We start from the raw sequence: 19265 nt of genomic DNA, 5'->3' as shown, positions 1-19265 counted from the left end.
GAGAGAGAGAGAGAGAGAGAGAGAGAGAGAGAGTCGTGAACAGTTAGAAGTGAGAGTGAGTTAGAGTTAAAACCTCTTTCATGGAGATCAAAGCACTTGCAGCGGCCATGGCACCCAGATCGAGCTTTGAAACTGAACAGAGGATTTGGAAGGAGGATTGAAACCCCCCATCGAGGGTTCAAAATCAGGATTTCAATACAAGAAACGAAGTGCAACAGAATCGAAAAATAGATGATTTGGTCAGAGGCGATGATGGTGGGAGCACTTGGAGGGTCATGGAGGTGAAGAGTGAGATCTCCGGTAGAGTAGGAGGAGTGGTCCGGTGAGTTAGGGGAGATTCAGAAAAAGGAAAAAAACGAAAGAGAAAAGAGAGAGAGATACTAGAGCAAGAATATTTTGGTATTTAAAAAAAATACATATTAGCTGACATCAGCATATAGGGTATATTCTTTAACAGAGACTGATGGTAGGGGGTCTGAGTCTAATTTGGTGAAATAGAGGAGGTGTTGCTATAATACTGGTATTCTCCAGGGGTGGCGTTGTAAATTACCCTTCAATATACGATTAATGCATGCTTAGGTTATTTAAAATTGGTAAGATGCCTTAAGCCTAAAGTTCAAATAGGACATTAAAGCTTGCCCTTCACTATTTTGCAAACTCAGACAAGCTTAAAAATGGAAAAAGGTCGGTCAGTCATCAGTGGGCGGGAAGAGGAGGCTTGTCCTCTTGTCCTTAAAACAATGGGTGTGAGTTGTCACTGCTCAGCTGTTTTGGCTTTGTGGTAGGCCCCCCATCCATGAAGCCAATTATTTATGTGTTGAAGATGCATGAAGATTCTAGTTTCTAACTGTTTCTTTCTCATGTTCTAGAGAGATCTCGATACTAAACACAATTTTCTTTTTTTTTCCGATCATCCTCCCATCCTTTAGAAGCCAGCATTTAGCATTTTTTATTATTGAATGTTTTAATAAGCATCTTAGTGGTTGGAACGGATCTAAACATTCGATGCCCAACTTTCATTGATCCATTTGAAAAACATTGTATGCATTGGGCCGGATAATAGCAATCCCTGTTTCTTTATTTTATGGTAAAATGGTTTCTATGGGAGAATTGTAACCTGCCCAACTACATGGGGTGAAATGACCAATTGACCCATAATAAATGAAAAAATAATGTTTCTATCGACGTTTTCTCGTGTTCCCATTGACCCTTGCATTTGTACGGGAGCCTCATTTCCCCAAAGAAAACGCTTTCCCTTATTTTAATTGGAGCACTAGTAGTGCTTCGCTCCTTTGAATTAGGTGGGTGATCATATTCATTTTGACAGGGGAGAGGAAGTGATAGAATTTGTTGAAAGTGGTGTATGGATAAAGTTAAAAAATCTGACCAAAAAAAAAAAAAATTATCATAAACATAATTTGTCAAACATGAGATATCTTTAGGTACCCCAAGTCTAATTTACCCTTGAATAACAGCAAAAACAATTCGAGTGCGATTCTCTTTCTTTTTTTTAATGTTTATACCACATTTTTATCTCAAGTCTATTGATGAAGTAGTACATCTAATGAGCCGGGAAGCACATACATTTATGACTAGCCAAACTCACATCACAAACTCAAGCTTCAACATTCACATTCCAAGTTATCTTTCTTTTTTAATTGAAATCCCCCCCCCCCAAATAAAAATAAAAACAACAAAAATAATTCAGCTTCCCCAACTAAATGGGATCGATTAATGGATCAAGTGTAATTTATCATTAATAATTTAAATACGTAAGCAACAATGCCCATAGAAGCCATCAGTTTTCATGGCAATAATATGGAGAGAAAAATGCTATCCGAACATGTGCTCTTGCACCCAAACGCAAGGTGATAAAATGACTATCATGTCCCCACTTGTTGGATGGTTGGAGAAAAGCTCCCACGGGTTCGTGTGACCAGATAGTTTTTTCTTCTCACGATATATACATTTTCTATCCTTACGTTTACTCTACTTCCTACCATATGGGTTCTTTATCATGGACAAATAATGAGACATGCTATCCTTCTTATACCCATTGACTTCAATGTAATAAATATTAATACAGAAATAGGTGGCTTATAGATAAATCACCCATAAATCCATAATTAATAACCTATTCAAACTTTAATTTTTCAAAATAAAAAGGACACAAAAACCTAATCCACACTTCAAAATAAATATATAGAAGGTTTTCCATTCGCAATCCTCTTAGGTAAGCGCCGCAAATATTCCTCATATAAGCAAGATGGCATTTGTAAATTATAAAGACGTGCTTATCTCCAAGTGTTCTAATAAATTAAAACCACTTGTCTTTAATTGGATTGCATCCTGTTGACGGTAGGCACATTGATTTTATTTGACATGTCATTTTCACCAACCTTACATTTATCACTTATCACTTATCATTTTTTGACAACCAAACTAAGCCTAAATAGCAATAAGCAATACATTTGGGAGTTGTTGGATGAATATGTGGGTCCCATGATAGGTATGGAGTGGATCCCATACCTTGTTTTTATCCTTCGTAGGTGGATTTGAGTCAAATGTAATGGCCCACCACAATAGGCCCAGGTGTCAACTATAGAGTTTATGGACTTAATAATTGAGCTAAATAAGGTTTATTATTTAAATATTTCTACCAAAGAATAGAAAATCTAGATAGTGATAAAGGAGTATCTAAATACGAAAGGTGAAGGAGAAATTTTTTTGTAGGATAAATATTTTAGAAACCTTCGTTAAAAGGAGGTGGGAAATTTTTAGCCGCCTTAACTAGAAAGTTCATATCTATTGAATTGTGGATACTTTTTATAATCTTAAGCATTCTTTTTAATCATGAATCAAGTATAACCGATGCCGAATCAAAATAAGCTTGGATCCATTCATCAGATCCATGTCAACCTATTTTAGAATGGTTCAATGAATCGATAAATAAAATATTAAAACAAAACATAACAAGTTTTATATTTCATAGATTTTTATCTAATTTTAACATAAAGTGTGTGTATAGGCTCAATATAGATTAAACATACTTCCTTCAAGATTCGGTTCCTAGTGGTCAGATTTTGATAGAATACCACTGCGTTTTCACTATCGTAAACATGACAAGTCTATATTGCTACGGTCACAATTTAGAGGATTACAAGCTTCTTTGTTGCCTAAATGGTTTATTGACTGTTGTATGCAACTAATAGGTTCAGACAAAAATTAAGAGGATTTAGATTCTTTCCAAATGTTGGGACACCTAGAGTGGCATTCAAAGGCTGGATAGACTTACACATGTATTCCAACATACTCACACCCTAGGTTCTCCCATCCGTCAAATGTGCGTTAAGAGTGCCAACTGTTAGAGAGGATCTGAGTCCTAATTTAGAAGAATAGAGTATAACTATTTTTACTAGTTTCACGAAAAGATCTCATGCCATAGCAGTAAGGGTGTTAATCGGTTTGGATTCGGTTTAAATGGCTCAGTTCGGTTCACATATATTTTGGTTGAAACCATAAGCACACCATTTACTAAATGATTGCACTTTATGAAACCATAACCATTTAGTAAACGGTTTTGGTTTCCATGGTTTTTAAACGATTTCGGTTTTAAGGTTTTAAACGGTTTCGATTTTAATTTATTCCATACGGTTTATAAACGGTTAGCAATCGGTTTACTAGTTTATTCGCATGTTTACTAAAATTTGCTTTTGGTGATAAACAATTCAATCTTGAGAATGTGAAATGCAAACTATTATGTGTTATGTGTTTGTTAAAACAATCAAACAACAAAGCAAAAGAAAATATTTTGATAAAAAATAGTCTCAAGTGCATCTAACAAGTCAGTACGTAATGCTTACGGCAGAGATTTTATTTTTCTCTCCCCCCCTCCCAAATAATGTGTTATAATATTAGAAAAAATATATTTAATATGCTATGGTAAAAGCAAAAAATGCATTTTTATCAGTATATATTCTACTTAGTGCATTGGATTAATTTAATCGGTATTCTAAATAATAATCAAATTACCTCTAGAATTACTTATAGGCTTGTAGCACTCAATCTTTGAATCAAAAGAGATATTAATGATATTTTGCAATCATCTTATTTAATCTTTAAACGGGTTAATTGGATTGGTTTTGAAGGTTTAAACGGTTCAATTTTCACGATTTCAATTCAGTTTGAAACCACTGGTTAAATGACTCGGTTCGATTTCAACCCGTTTAGTTAATCAACCTGAAACTTAAAACCATAACCAAACTATTTACTAAATGATTTTATGATTTTGATATAAATGATTCAATTCAATTTCGATAAATGATTTCGATTTCAAATTCACATCCTTACATAGCTAGTGGTTTCTTTAACTACCTGTCATTTTCTTGCTTTTCTTGCTTTTCTTGCTTGGTAAGTTTATCATATCGTGATGTCCTACGCTACGTCATTGTTGATGTAATTGTAAGACTTTAATAAACAAATAATTAATGCATTGAAAAAGTGGTAGTTCAAATGTACTACTTGTGTACCATAACTCCACAATCACGACCATTGATAAATAATTAAATGTTTAATACTTGGACCAATTTATTTCATGGAAAAAATAAAGTTGTCAGGTTGTGTGGTTTTTTTTTGTAATGATTGTGAGGTTTTTACATTAAAAAATAGGATATGTAAAATTATCACCTCACCTCTTATGAAATAAAAATATCTCATTCATATTGATGTCTTTACACATGTTTTTACTGATCCATGCTGGTGAAAAAAATAAACTAAGATAGAAGTACTTTATCTTAACTTACTGAAATATTATTTATTTATTTATCTAGGCCTTCATCTTGACTAGTCTCGCGGGCCCATTCTGATCTTACAACCGCATGGATCGGATCATACTGGGGTTGAATGAGAATCATTCAACTTTCACTGAAAGTACTGAAGAGCACTAAACACTTTCGTGTGAGTGCCCCAAAGTGTGCCTAGTGGGAGTCGAACTTAGGACGTCTGAGTTTAAGGCTCGTACTAAGTTCATCGCTCACCAACTATGCTACCCATGAGAATGAGATTTTGTTCGAAAACAATTTCAAATACAAAATGTTAGCAGGGCATTGAATAGAGATTCTGCACATTTATCTAAATATATTTTGCGATGTTGCAAGCCCATGATTTTAGTGCACGGTATTGATTGTCATTGAAAATTTTCGGTACATAGCAATACAGATCAATTATGGATTGGTATTGATAAGATAGTTTTAACCCTAATTTTCCTTAAAATCAAAAAAAAAAAATTTTTTTTTTGATTATTTTACCCTAGTCTATATTGTTCCACCAATTCAAGATCAAGAAGAGACTGATACCTCAAACTAGGGGTTTCAATTACAGGCTGAGCCTGATCATTTAAAACCAAAACCAGCTTGATCTGATTAATAAAAGTGTTGGGTTGCAACCTGAATAATTTATTAATTGGTAGTTCTAGTTAGGGGTGTAAGTTTTCCCCTGACGGCTCGAACCTGCCTGAATCCGAACAAGGCCTAGGCCAAGCTTTCTAACCCTAAGAGTGGTTTAGGGTTGAAAAAAACTGACCCTGAGATAGTGTTGGGTTGGGCCTAGATTGAAGCCTAAGCCTAGCCTAGCCCGGGCCAACCTGGTCCTGATTTAACCTTCATTTATATAATATAAATTTGGGTTGTCATCCTATTGTTTCATTCAAAATAATGACATATCTATTATTGATTATTTGCTTTGGTGTCCTAAACATCTATTATTGTGTTGTACTTCATAATTTTAATTGTATATTGAACATTTGGTCTATTTGTGTGTGTGTGTGTGTATGTGTGTTTTTTTTCTCTAAATACATATGACATATATAGAAAAAACAAGGTCAATTAAGGTTATTCCAATGACAAAAAACAATGCCAATTAGGGCCAATACGGCCCAACCCTGCCTAATCAGGGTCAATTAGGACCGCGTTGGGTTGGTATGGATCCAACAAGGTTGGGTCTAAGCATGAACACGATAGGGTTGGGCTGGACCTAGGTTGAGTTTTGGGGACATAGGGTTGGTTTACGGTAGTAAGAAACCTGACCCAACCTGGCCCTGTTTCAACCCTTATTCCGGTGCAAGGGTGCCACATGACCTGTGCCCAATTGGGATCGATGATTAATAGCCTGAATCGGCCCGACATGTTTAAGGCCCGTTTATAACCCGCTTAGAACCCGATTTATAGTTTGATACGTTTAAAGCCTGATCATAACCTGTTTAGAGCCCAGTTATAATTCATATAAAAATAAATGTCATTGACCGTTTAAAGCCCAACTAAGGCCCGTTTAGCTTACTTATTTATTTATTTTGGTAGAAGCTTACTTATTGGTAGTGCGGTTAAATAAAAATACTGCTTATAAGTGAGAATGCATAGCATATGAGGATCGATTACTTAAACGAATTCATAATGGTGCAAGGGCCTAAAGTGGGAAACCATTATACCTGACCGAAACTGACCTAGTAGACTGATTGACACGCCTACCCAAGGATTTAGGGGATGGTATGATTTGGATGGGATGGGATCGGTGAGTATCGGTTTATTTTACCCTGATTTTTATAAAAAGTACTATTTTTCCTATTTCACCACTGCAACGATCTGGATAACCGATCCAGATTAGTATCGGATTGGGGATCGGTCTCAGCCGATACTGATCCGACACGGCCAATCCCAGACCGATACTTGAAAAGTAGGCCCTACCTCAAACCAAACCATGAATACACCGACTCGGCGTTTCTGAGATGGGTCTACGAGGAACTCGAGTTTTGATCGTTTGAACGTTAAAAGGAAACCCAACTGACTGATGAATGAACGGATGATCCTATACTTTCTTCTGGACGCCACGAACAGTATTGATTGGTACCTTACAAGCTAGCTTGCTGATGCAGCGGAAGTGAAGGTACGCTTCTAATTGACATCTTTCCGTTAACTTCTTAGGTCTAAGGGACAGAGGAAGGTTGTGCTATATATCTGTATCTATTCAAAGTTCAAACCTGCAAATCAGGTGCTGAAATGTAATGGGTCTTTTTCTTTCTGGGTTTTAATTTTATCCTTTCCCCTCAATCATTTGTTAATACTATTGAGCCATTCTGTAATCACTTGATAGAGAGCTGAACTGCTAATTTGTTTTCAGGGAATCCAAATTATCTTGAAGCCATTCTATGATCTGTTCAATTTCTAGCCATCGGCAAATAGTTTGAACTTCTTTAAGTGTAAGTCTTTAAATTTATTTAATTCATGTTATGGGTTTTGGTTATTGTCATATGGGTAGTGTTATTCCAGCTCAAATTCTCATTACTGGGTGATATATGTTGTGAATTTTATGGTTAATCGCTGACCTGCAGAAACTACTTTCATTTTGTCTTTGCTAAAAATTGGGGAATCGATGAACACATCTATTGGAATAATTGTGCAATCGTAGTAGTCCACAAAACCAAGTTGGTCTCTTAAAAAGAGGAGGAGAAAAGGATCACTAGCCAATTTGGTTAATCCAATGGGGGCACAAGGGCCTTTTTTTTTTTTGTTCTGGATACCTCTATTCTGACCCTTATTATTTATTAGGTAGCTTTTAAATTATTTATTATAGTTTTGATCAAAACTTTAGTGTATCCTTGTTTCAGGCTGCTAAAGAGTTCGTAACTTGTCTAAGAGATGTGTAGTTGGTTGAATTATTGGAGGATACCTCAATAAATTCTATTGAGAAAGTGGAAGTGGTGCCAAAAAACTATTGTGGGTTAGAAGATGAATGTGTTCATCTGGGACATGGATGAGACACTTATACTGTTAAAGTCGCTGTTGAATAGTAAATATGCAGAGGGTTTTAATGGTTCAAAGGACATACAAAAGGGTATAGAGATTGGGAAAATGTGGGAGGAACACATTTTGCGGGTCTGTGATGACTATTTCTTTTATGAAGAAGTAAGTCTGGTATCTATACTTGAATTTATTTCCCTCTATTGCATGATAGAGTTCCATTTATGTAGTCTCCATTATAAAAATTTGCATTTTTGTTGAGATGAAAGTTATTCGGTTGACGTTGAATTTATTTGGTTCATGGTTGATCAGATTGAACATTACAATAAGCCATGTCTTGATGCATTAAGTGAGTATGATGATGGGAGGGACCTGTCTGGTTATGACTTTGCCAAGGACGAATTTAATCCTCCTTATGATGATCCTAACAGAAGGAAACTAGCATATCGGCATCGTTTGATAGCTGACAAGTACACACAGGTGCTCAGCATGTGAATCTTTTGTTTTAGTGTTTTTCTGACTAGTCTATCACTCTATCATGCTATTATTAATTTTCTTTTTATTTATTTTTTTTAATGTAATGGCTGAAGAAAATGATATCCACTTTGCTTGCAATCCTCTTTTTTTCCCGGGGGGGGGGGGGGGGCTGGGGGGAGGTTGAAAAAGATAGATAATTTCAAATCATTTGTGATTTTATTTCCATGCTTTACTATGATCTTGCATTCATGTTCCGGGATTAATCTTTTTCAATTCCGACGCCCTTGTGGTGTACTTAGTAGTGACCAGGGACTATCATTTTATTGTTTTGGTGGTAGAATATGGTTATTGCAATTTCCATTTTACTTTTTATGTAGAAGGGAGGAATGTCTATCTTCCTCTGTTGCTTGTTGGGAAACTCTACATCTCAGTCCAATAAGTTGATAGCTTTTAAAAGCAGTTTTCAAATGTCAAACAGGATCACTGTTTACAGCTTCATCTTTTCTTTTATTGGAATTTCCTGCAGTTGTGTTTTTTTCTGAAATTAGAGGCCTTGTGATCAATTCATATAAGAAAACTACCTTCTCATCTGGATTCAGTTACTGATCACAACAAACTTATGGTTGGAAGGCCCTCGTAGCTTGCGGTTATAGTGTAGATGGGATCCGCATGAGTTTTGGTGACAACATCAGAGTAGGAAGAAGTTTTCTTTCAAAAAACTTTGATTTTTGGGTTTTTGGCAGCCTCTTTATTGAGTGCATTGGTACCGTATCAGTTTGTATAGGTTTGGTACAGTTATGTTCATAAATATTTTCATATATCAGTGTTGAATCGTATTGATGTGACCAATCTCGATATATATTGGACCGATATAATCAATATGCATCAAGACTTGGCACCTTGCTTATGTACATATATCTTTTGTTTGTCTTAATAAATTAAGTTTCTGTTCTAATAGGCATCGATTAATTCGGAGTCAATAATCTGATGCCCTATTGCTGGGCATGCTTTTTTTTGATGTAGATTCTATTCAAGCCCGATTTCATATTTTACTCTAGTTGGGTCAAATCTCAGTAAACATTTTAATTTAAGTTTGTAGATCCCTATCTTTGATACACTTCTCTCATCTCTCTTTCCATGGGTATTAGAGAATCAGACCTCCCCTCTCTTTTCAAAGACCCAGAGAAAACTGAAAAAATTCCAGCAGCATTCTTTCTGGTTTTACTTCCTCATTTCCCTTTTTTTTTTTTGTCTTTCAAATGTGACTATTGAAATTTCTGGGAATTTCTAGTCGCATTACTAGATTGCCATGGTTACCATTAGAACAACCCAATGTTTCTGAAAGCTAATTTCATTAATTTCTGAGAAAATATTAAAGTTACTTGAAAATTCTGGAGACAGGATAAGTTGTTAAAAGACTTGAAACATCTTGGGCAAGTTGTTAGGAAGCGAAGACAGGTTCTGAACCTAGATCTATGGTATATAAATTGACAGATATTACCAACTTAGTGAGCTGTCATATTCAGAAGGGAAAAAAGTAATAACTAGTAATTGAAAAAGAACAAATTCATTAGAAATCAAGGTTCGTAGCATATTCCATGGGTGAAGCTCGTACAGATGATAAATTAGCCTGCAGACGGGGTTCGATATGGTAGAGTGCTTCTAAGAAAGTGCAGGCAGCAGGTGTTACAGCTAAAATCATATCTTTCAAGGGCATGGTTTTTTTGGATGATAACAATTTCCAGGAATAGATAATACGGGAGTTCCTTATTATTTGAAGTTTGTCCGTTATTTATGATCAAACACATTTATGAATGACATATCTATGATAGAGGGAGTTGCAAATTTCCCCATGGGAACTACTGAAGTTATAAAAAGTGGATATTCCAATTCCTAAAGGGGCTTCTTGTTATAACACTGTTGACTCCCATAAGATGCGGATTTGACACTAATTTGGGCCTATTGTACCTCCACCTGCCTCATTTTCTCGGCATATGTCTGAAATTCAGGCTAACAAATCCTGATACATCAGCTTGAGAATTTCAGAGACATGGAACTTGCATAGGCAGTTCGCAATAAAGGAAATTAGTGGATGTTCCATTTCCTAAAGGGGCTGCTTGTTATAAATGAAATTGTCCTCCCCACCCTGGTTATTCTTCAAAGTAAATGGTTTTTCTCTCATGAAACCTATAGTGATTGCTAATATGTTTTAGGAAAATAGCTCAACTTCTTCAATTGTTGCAGGGTTTGCATAACGTTCTTGATCAAGAGATGATAGAACGCTGGGATGCTCTGTATGATATGACTGATAGTTACACGGATAGATGGCTCTCTTCAGGTATGTTACGGTGAATGCAAGATATTACCCCATGTATCTATAATAACCACAATTTAAAAAAATTATTTGCTGGGCTTATCCTTAATACAATACATCAATAATGAACTCTGTGAAAATTTTGAATTTAGAAATGCTTTTCATTATTTCTTGATTTTCACATATGCATAGAAAAGCATCTGTAGTTTGAGATATGTATCGAAAACTAACAAAAACTACCATAAAAAGGCCAGACCCTGTGCATGAGGCTCCCTTTTTAATAATTATTTTATTTTGTGATATGTAAGTATGTTAACTGTGTAGGACAGTTTATAATATTAGTTGGTTTTTATTTTACAGTTGTAATGTATTAGGAAACCTCCAAGCCTTTTGTGAGGAGTTCCCTTGTTTTCTGTTTTCATTCAAGTCTATAAATATGCAAGGCTTGATACAGCCCCCCATATGTTGAACAATGAATTGGGCTTGACTATTGCCGTTGTTGATTTGTGAGATGCAAAGATTCATTGTGGGAAGCGGTGTTGCTTGGTGAGATGCCTCGCAAGTATGATCAGTGGGATGCTGATTGAGGCTTAGGTGGGATGCGCAACTCATATCCGTTTTATTGTTGCTTTCATGTATGAAAGAGAACAGAGTGTTGAAGAAAGAGAAAAGCCTGTTATCGATCTTGATTTTGATTTGTTTTTGTCCCTTAATTGAAAATTCTCATGATTTGATATCTCGCTGGTTTTTCACTGGTTTAAGATCAATATTGCATTAATAAAGGAATCAGAATTTGGAGAAATCAAATAACAGGAGGAATTCAACAGATCAAAGAATGTCAGAATTCTGGTAGAAGGCTCAAGTGGTCCAAGGGAATAAGATACTAAAATCTTAGGACCATCCCGATCTGATTAAGAGATATGGAGATATCCTACTGGCACAAGGAATCTGAAATTGCAGATTAAGAACAGAATTTGATGTTAGGGATCTAACAATCACCAAACAAGGATCTGATTTATTAAATAACAATGATCTGAAACTGTAACAGCAATTGGAGACCATAATGCAAATTCAGATGTCTTGATAGAAGAACAAATAAGAAAAGAAGAAGATGAAGGAGAAGATGAGAACTAATCATATGGAGAGAGGGAAGGAATAACGTGAGGGGAGAGAAGACTGCTTACCAGTCACATGCATGCGCAGCGGCACACTCTCAATAAAATCTAACAAATCTTCATTAACTAATTCCTATCATTGGGATTATGTAGATGTAAAAAATAAAATGGAAAAAGAACCCTTCTGGTTTGTCATAGGAAATGCCCAGACATAGCAGGGCATGAAATGACCGCGCTGCTTTCCCCTGCCATGTGCTGAAGATGCTCCCGCGCATCTGGCGTTTCTTACGCTAGATCGGCAGGGTTCTTTCTCCAAAAGAAAATCACAAAAAGGACTAATAAACCAAATTAACAACTTTCCTCTAGAACTAACTTTTAAGCTAATTAAATATCCCAAGGCCAATAGAATCCAACCATGGGCCAAAACAAAGTCTTCTGAGGTCCAATTGGCCCGATTGGACACCCTTAACTGCGTCACATTGTGAGAGTTTTTCTTATGTATTGACTGTAATTGTGTGGAGTGATGCAGATACGCACACATGGACCGATCCAAACCCATCTGGATATCCAAACAGAGATGAACCAGATCTAGTTTGGAATCAAAGTTGCCGATTTGGATTCAAAGCTATTAGGATCTTTTAGGATTTTATTTTATTTGGGGAAGATTTGTAATCTTTTAGTTTGGGTAGTTATTGGAAAATTAGAGTTCCAATTTTAGTTCTATGGTCTTTTTATTTTATTAGTCTAAGATTTAGGAAGTAATTAGATGCCTCTATTTCAGTTTTAGATTTTAATCAGGTAAGTTTTAATTTCAGTTTAGTATTAAAAGGCATGTAACCCAATTTCTTAGACAGATATGAGAATGGAATGAATTGAATTGTTTAGTGCCAGATGGCCACTTGCAAGGTCGTGCGACCTCCTTCCCCCCCTCTTTCTTTGTGCAACTCCTCTCCCTCTAGTGTAACTCTGAGTTTTCTCAGGGATTTCTTCCCTTCACCTACCGGCCCTCCATCAAGTGGTATTAAAGCTGAAGGATCTTTTCCTTTGTTCTCCCTCCATGTTCTACCTTCTTCCCTTCTCATTCTATCCTCACGGTTTCTGCCGCAAGTCAGATATTTCACCCCCCCAAAAAAAAAGTCTGTTGCACAAATAGAGAAGTCGAACTAGAACCTTAACCCCTTCCTTTGAATTCCAGTCCCAACCCCCACCATTTTCCCTTTCAGAAGCCTCGATCACCCCTTTTTTACTAGAGTACTAGTGTACTTCCAGCCAAAGAGAAAAGAAGCAGTAGAAGAAAGAAGACGAGAAGAGAAGAGAAGAGAAGAGAAGAGAAGAGAGCGATGGACCGAAAAAAAAAAAAAATGAAGAAGAAGCAAGGAGAGAAAAGAGAAAGGGAACCGAGAATCCATACATGGTTTCGAAGATCCCTAGATTTCCACCATTGCTTGCCATCAGCACAAGAGGACTCCCCTAGATATCCTCCTTCCTTGTGTCGACCCCCCTCCACTGTTGCAGCCAGCGTCTCTCTCGCTGGTTCCTTGAATTGATAGAGAAAAGAACCTTCGTTGGTTCTCCATCTCCAAGAAGGAAGTCCCTTTTGTTAGTATAACCCCGCCCCACGACTCTCTTTACTTATTTCCTTAATTACAACTTTTCCTTTTCCAAAACTGCCCCTATCCTTCTCCTTTATTCTATTCTCTCCCATATTTTTCTTATTTTCCAAGTTTACCCCTCTCACTCATACGTAACATATTGTGGGTTTCTAAATTTCTAATTGACCATCCATTACTTACAAATTTTCCTTCCTTTAACAAACAAAAAAAGAAAAAAAGAAAAAAGAAAAAAAATAAATAATAATTACACTTATTCATTTCTTGTAAATTGAGTATTTGTAAATTAGAGAGTCCACAAACGATCCAATCGTAGATTCTTACGTGTTCAAGTTTAGAATTCGCTTGTCCAATGGAAAACTTTCTCATTTGTTGATTGATGAAGACAACACGACAATTTTGTCTCAAGATCGGTGATGGATATGTTGTCAAAGACCAATCATATTATTTTTGAGTCAGAGGATGATGTATTCGTTGAATTTTTTGTTTTTGATTATTATGATGGTGTTTTTTGTGAAGTGTTTGATTCTCCTCAACAAATCATTAAATTGGGTTGAGGTTGGTCGGAACAACGGGACGACATCCTTGATCGTGAAAACAATTTGTGCACCCTCCAGGCTTACCACATGCATACAAAATTTATTCTTCATGGATCGGCTGACTCAAAAAAGGTGGTACTAACAGTGCACCCATAGAGCGAATCGAATGAGTCAACACAAGAGGAAGACCATCTAGTTGTGGAACCAGTAACGGCACCGAAAATTAAGAAAATCGTGGATCAAGTTATGAAGGACTTCAATACAGAGCCATTGATTCCCCATCATGAGTTTGTTCTTCCACATGATTTTTCGGACCTGAATGCACCTCCAAGACTTCATATCTTGGATTATTTTCGCGTCGAGGGTAAGGAGAAATTCGGCCTCGCTCGTGAGCTTTTAGTGTTGCCGTTTTACAAATGTGCATGAGTTTTTATCAACACTGGGGGAGTTGATGCAGATACACACACATGGACCGATCCAAACCCATCTGGGTATCCAGACAGAGATGAACCAGATCCAATTCGGAATCAAAGTTACCGATTTGGGTTCAAAGCTGTTAGGATCCTTTAGGATTTATTTTATTTGGGGATGTTTGTAATCTTTTATTTTGGGTAGCTATTAAACAATTAGAATTTTCTAATTTTAGTTTTATTGTCTTTCTATTTTATTAGTCTAAGATTAGGAAGTAACTAGAAGTCTCTATTTCACTTTTAGATTTTAATTAGGTAAGTTTTAATTTCAGTTTAGTATTAAAGGGCATGTAACCCAATTTCTTAGACAGATTTGAGAATGGAATGAATTGAATTGTTTAGTGTCAAATGAGTACTTGCAAGGTCGTGTGACCTCCTTCCCCCTCTTTCTTTGTGCGACTCCTCTCCCTCCTGTGAAAATTTTAGTTCTCTCAGGGATTTCTTCCCTTTCCCTACCGGCCCTCCATCAAGATTTTCGTTTCTTTCTTGCAAATCCTCCTTTTTAATTTTTTATTTGTGAAAGGGGAAAATTTCTATCACTCCCCTGTACTTATCCTACATTTACTCAAACTCCCCTTCTTGAACTATTTTTTTTAGATTCCCCTAAAAAGGTGAAGTTCTACCTCTCCTTCTCCCTTGGTATTTTAAAATACCCAACTTTCCCCTCATTTTCCCATGTTAACCGGTTGTTTCTTTCTATGACTTTTGATAGTGGCACCCATATCAACCACCCCCTTCTCCTTATGCTTCTTTGTCTCAAACACCATCGCCTCCCCCATCAGGAACACCACCTCCATAACTCAGCCATGGTGGTGTTCGCAAAGAATCCTTTACCGAATCTATTCTTAGAGGAGCTACAGTTTGAGTCCTCGCTTCCATCACTCGCCCTGATCTCTTGTCCAGAATTGTCTTGATCTCTGCTTGCCATATGCTCTGTAATATCTTTATATTTTGATCTGGCTTTACTGGTTTGGAGTTTAGACTTTGAATATCCAAAGTGTTAATAACGGAAATTTGATAGTGGAGACTTGAGAATTGCATAGTGAGACCTGAAAATGCATACTACCGTGCCCCTATTTATAGAAGAAGCAACTCACCCAAGATATATATCAAAGGCCACATTTGAATTTGACAGGTAGAAATGCGATGTTTGGTTTGCATATCAAGCTTGGCTTGCTGATCAAGTTCATGAGATTTTGGTTTGACGACGTAAGTAGAATGGTCTTCTAGGGTGTCATGGAGGTTTCGTGACAGTTTCGTCGTTGGTAGCTTTAGGCCCCTCTTTGAGGATTTTTTGTTCAGTCTTCTGTCTTCCTTCAGATGGTCTACGAGAAATGAATATCTCAGCTACATTGCTTTTAGGACACGAACTCATGATTCTCCTCAACCTTGTTACTTAACAATGGTCATTCCAATGGTTCTACCTTCCTCGTCCCTATCCTGGGGGAACCTAGTAGAAGAAATGAAATTTAGAACTAGGGCTCACAAGCTAGTGCTTTATCCTTCCATGTCTGATTAAAAATCAAGTAGAAGAAAAGTAGCTCTAATCCTACTCTGAATGAGCTTTAGTAGAGTTTTGTTTTCTTTAAGAGAAAAAAAGAGGGGGGGGGGTGAATTGTTAACTATACTTGAAGTATCTAACATTTAAGAAAATTACACAGCTTTTTGATCGAAGATGGTCGGGGGAGCCCCTGTTTTTTCTATATAAAAAGAGAAGGGGGAAGAAGGGGCTAGAAAGAGAGATGGGAATTCAATAACTATTTTGATTTGACATTGAGGCCACTCAGCTTTCCTTTGATTGAAATCTCGGGTTGCAGCAAATATCAAACACCACAGTGTGTGTCAACCAGTAGCAAGCCTCGGGGTGGGGCTGGGCAGGGTTGCAGGGAAGAGGCAGGGCGTGGGTGGGTGAGAGTGGAGTTGGGGAGAGAGGAAAGGGGGCAGGTGAGAGCTGGCTTGTGAAGGAGGAGGAGGGGGAGGTGTTGGTCGAGAAGAAGAAACAAAAGGAGAAGGGAGCGGTTGACGTGGGTCCCACCATCAAAAGTTTTAGAAAAGGAGCAACCAGTTAAAATGGGAAAATGAGGGGTAAGTTGGGTATTTTAAAACACCAAGGGAGAAGGAGAGGTAGAAGTTTACCTTTTTGCGGAAATCAGAAAAAAGAAAGTTTGAGTAAATATAGGGCAATATAGGGAGAGATTGAAAATTTCCCATATAAAAACAAATCTTTGACACTTCTAACTTGCTACAAATAAGAGAACTGAACGAAATCCATGGTACAGGAAATGTGCATAGAAGATGGAGAGCTGATCAATCACCTATATACTAAACTTATAATATTTTTCTTTGGATTCTTATTTGGTTGGTCATTATCTCCCAAGACTTCGAATCCATGAATTCTTTCCAAAACATGAGAAACTGGAACAGAAGACTCTTGTGCTGGTGCTTGCTGTTGTAATAGGTGGTTTGATTTCCCTTTTCTTGTGCTTGACAAGTAATCTGCCTTTTTCACTGAGATCTGAAAGAGTATTCAACCAAACTTGCAGTAATATGCACAACTACGTTTTGTCCATATGTTTTAATAATTTTTATTCTTGTGCCAATGCAGCACGGACCTTCTTGGAACACTGTTCAGGAGAAAACAATGGCTTGGCTCCTCATGTTGCCTCATCCAATGTCTGTACTGGTACCGGATACAAGAACATTAATGTTTTAGTCACTTCTGGATCATTAATACCCACCCTTGTCAAGTGTTTGCTGTTTCGGCTGGATGATTTATTTACACATACAAATGGTCAGTTAATTCTTTTTATTTCATATGGATTATATAATCTTGGTTTGTCAGAACATGTTTCTTCTTTGATTTTAGTATATCTAGTACTGCTTCATGGCCGTGTTAGTTGGACTACCCCATGAAATGGCATAGTGGCAACTCATCGTTCATGCATAAATGAATTCCATAAAATGGTTTTATTTGATGGAGCTGATTAATGGTGTAATGGAAACCAAAAATAGTTTGTTTCAAGTATGACTCAAATAGAGCTGATTGGAGGGCAAGGATCCATGTAGCCACCCCATTTAGTTGGGATAAGGCTGAGTTGTTGTTGTTGTTGTTGGTTTCATTGAATTTTATTCCAATTGCCAACATTTGCAAAAGTTTTCACACATCAACATACTTCTAGATTTACTAAAAATTGCTCAGCAATGACCCCGAGACATCCAGCATCTGAGATCATGAATTTTTTTAGATTGAAATTATGGTTAGGAAAATCTGTCACTTGAGAGATCTCTTCAAGAGCTGTAGCTGCTCCAAATGTCCGTCTCCACTACACATACTTTTGAGTTCCTCCACAAAATATGCTTTCAGCTAATTATCTATCATGGACATTGTTTGTGAAAGTGATTAAGTCACTTGCTGGGCATAGTGATAAGTAGTAGATTTGCTTACAAAACGGGTTGGGTTCCTCAAAGAAAATTCTTTGATTCAGTCAGCACATGCAATTTGGGGGGAGGGGGTGTGTGGTGGTGGAGTTGGTCATGCATCTATTTATTGATCGAATATAGATCCACTAAAACAGAGAACCTGATTAAATTACTGTTTTGTTTGTAAATTTTCATGGACAAACCTAAAGATGCCACCATAACTTGTTTTTGAGTTTCTAGCTGTTTTAAAATCATGAACGTCTTGCTATTGACAGTTTCTGATTCTTCAGTCTACAGTTCATGGGAAGTTGGAAAGCTCCAATGCTTTTCATGGATCAAGGAGCGTTTTGGTGGACCAAATGTCAGGTTCTGTGCGATTGGGGATGGATGGGAAGAATGTGAAGCTGCACAGACAATGGCTTGGCCATTCATTAGAATTGATCCACAACCTGTGGGTTTCCACAGGTTCCCAGGTCTTACAATGAAAACAGTCGGCCACTATCTTGATGTTGTGTATGGTGTTCCAAAAGATGATGAGGAATAAGTTGTAGTAACACCACCTCCAAGCTTTCATCTTTTGGTGTTGTATGTATGATTAGTTGTATGTAAATATGCATGATTATGTTGGGATTACACATTAGAGGTGCATAGAACCATCTCAGAACAGCAGATTGTTGGCATAATTTACTATATGATACCTTAACTCGGTGTAACGGTAAGGTTGTTCTATTGTGAGCTAGTGGTCGTGGATTTGATTTGGAAGCAGCCTCTCTGCAATGTAGGGGTAAGGCTAAATATCTTTTGAGAGAGGGAGAGAGAGTTATTGTTCCATTATGTAAATCCACAAACTGGGAAGGCAAAGGAATACCAAAAAATAAGCATCTTGTTAAGCAGTGCTCAAGTGTAAAATATGTTGTTTATAGGAATTATTTAATATGGATATTGATTGGTCTTCTTGGTGTTTGGGTGTATGACATAGTTTAAAGTATCTCCGATACGATATCTCTCCGATACGTATTTTAAATTTAGACGATCGATATCAATATTTTAATCTTTGATTCTTAGCATATCTTAGCGTATATTCGACACGATACGATACCCTCTGATATGTATTTTAAATTTAGCTGATTGATACAACGATTGATATTGATACTTTAATCCTTGCACTTGATCTATCAAAATTATTTTTTTTTGAGTTAACAACTGTTTTCCGATCAAATAATCCCACACACAAAATTAGTCTCCTTTAAAAAGTGAACCGGTGGATTTTTTGGTGATTTCAAGTTCTAGGGATGACCCATCAACATCAAAGTAATGCACTATAAATTGGACAGAAAAAAGAAAAGTACATTTGCCCCTCTCAGTTGCAGTAGCAACAAAGGCCCTGGTGAACCATCATAATTAGTGAACAAGTGTAAGCTTTGCTACCCGACAATATAGAGTACTGATCACACTGAGGGAGAGGCCCTGAGACGGGAACAAGCAGAATCAACGTGTTTCAATTTTTGGCCTTGCACCGACCATCCAATG

General features: G+C 36.9%; 1 protein-coding gene across 3 annotated transcripts; it reads left to right on the top strand.

Moving 5' to 3' along the window:
* The first annotated feature begins 6775 nt into the window (after positions 1 to 6775).
* On the top strand, positions 6776 to 18628 carry LOC122060926 (eyes absent homolog). 3 transcript variants are annotated; one of them, XM_042624035.1, is made up of 7 exons: positions 6776 to 6936; positions 7171 to 7249; positions 7658 to 7955; positions 8103 to 8270; positions 10512 to 10605; positions 16921 to 17106; positions 18033 to 18628. In XM_042624035.1, exons 3-7 carry the CDS (start codon positions 7779 to 7781, stop codon positions 18218 to 18220), a joined length of 813 nt encoding a protein of 270 aa, XP_042479969.1. In that variant the 5' UTR covers positions 6776 to 6936; positions 7171 to 7249; positions 7658 to 7778; the 3' UTR covers positions 18221 to 18628. The 3 variants fall into 3 exon arrangements, with proteins under 3 accessions (XP_042479969.1, XP_042479967.1, XP_042479968.1); XM_042624033.1 differs by having other exon boundaries at positions 6777 to 6936; positions 18026 to 18628; XM_042624034.1 differs by having other exon boundaries at positions 6777 to 6936; positions 7642 to 7955; positions 18026 to 18628.
* Positions 18629 to 19265: the final 637 nt, after the last annotated feature.

This window comes from Macadamia integrifolia, chromosome 14 (assembly GCF_013358625.1).
Source record: "Macadamia integrifolia cultivar HAES 741 chromosome 14, SCU_Mint_v3, whole genome shotgun sequence".
Classification (NCBI taxonomy): Eukaryota; Viridiplantae; Streptophyta; class Magnoliopsida; order Proteales; family Proteaceae; genus Macadamia; species Macadamia integrifolia.
This window is presented reverse-complemented; position numbering and strand designations above follow the sequence as displayed.

Excerpts from the sequence above, each read along its gene's own strand:
- LOC122060926 (XM_042624033.1), top strand. The coding sequence starts at position 7,779 with ATGAATGTGTTCATCTGGGACATGGATGAGACACTTATACTGTTAAAG. Across the intron at positions 8,271-10,511 it reads TAGCTGACAAGTACACACAG|GGTTTGCATAACGTTCTTGA; the intron begins GTGCTCAGCATG and ends CAATTGTTGCAG. Across the intron at positions 10,606-16,920 it reads GGATAGATGGCTCTCTTCAG|CACGGACCTTCTTGGAACAC; the intron begins GTATGTTACGGT and ends GTGCCAATGCAG.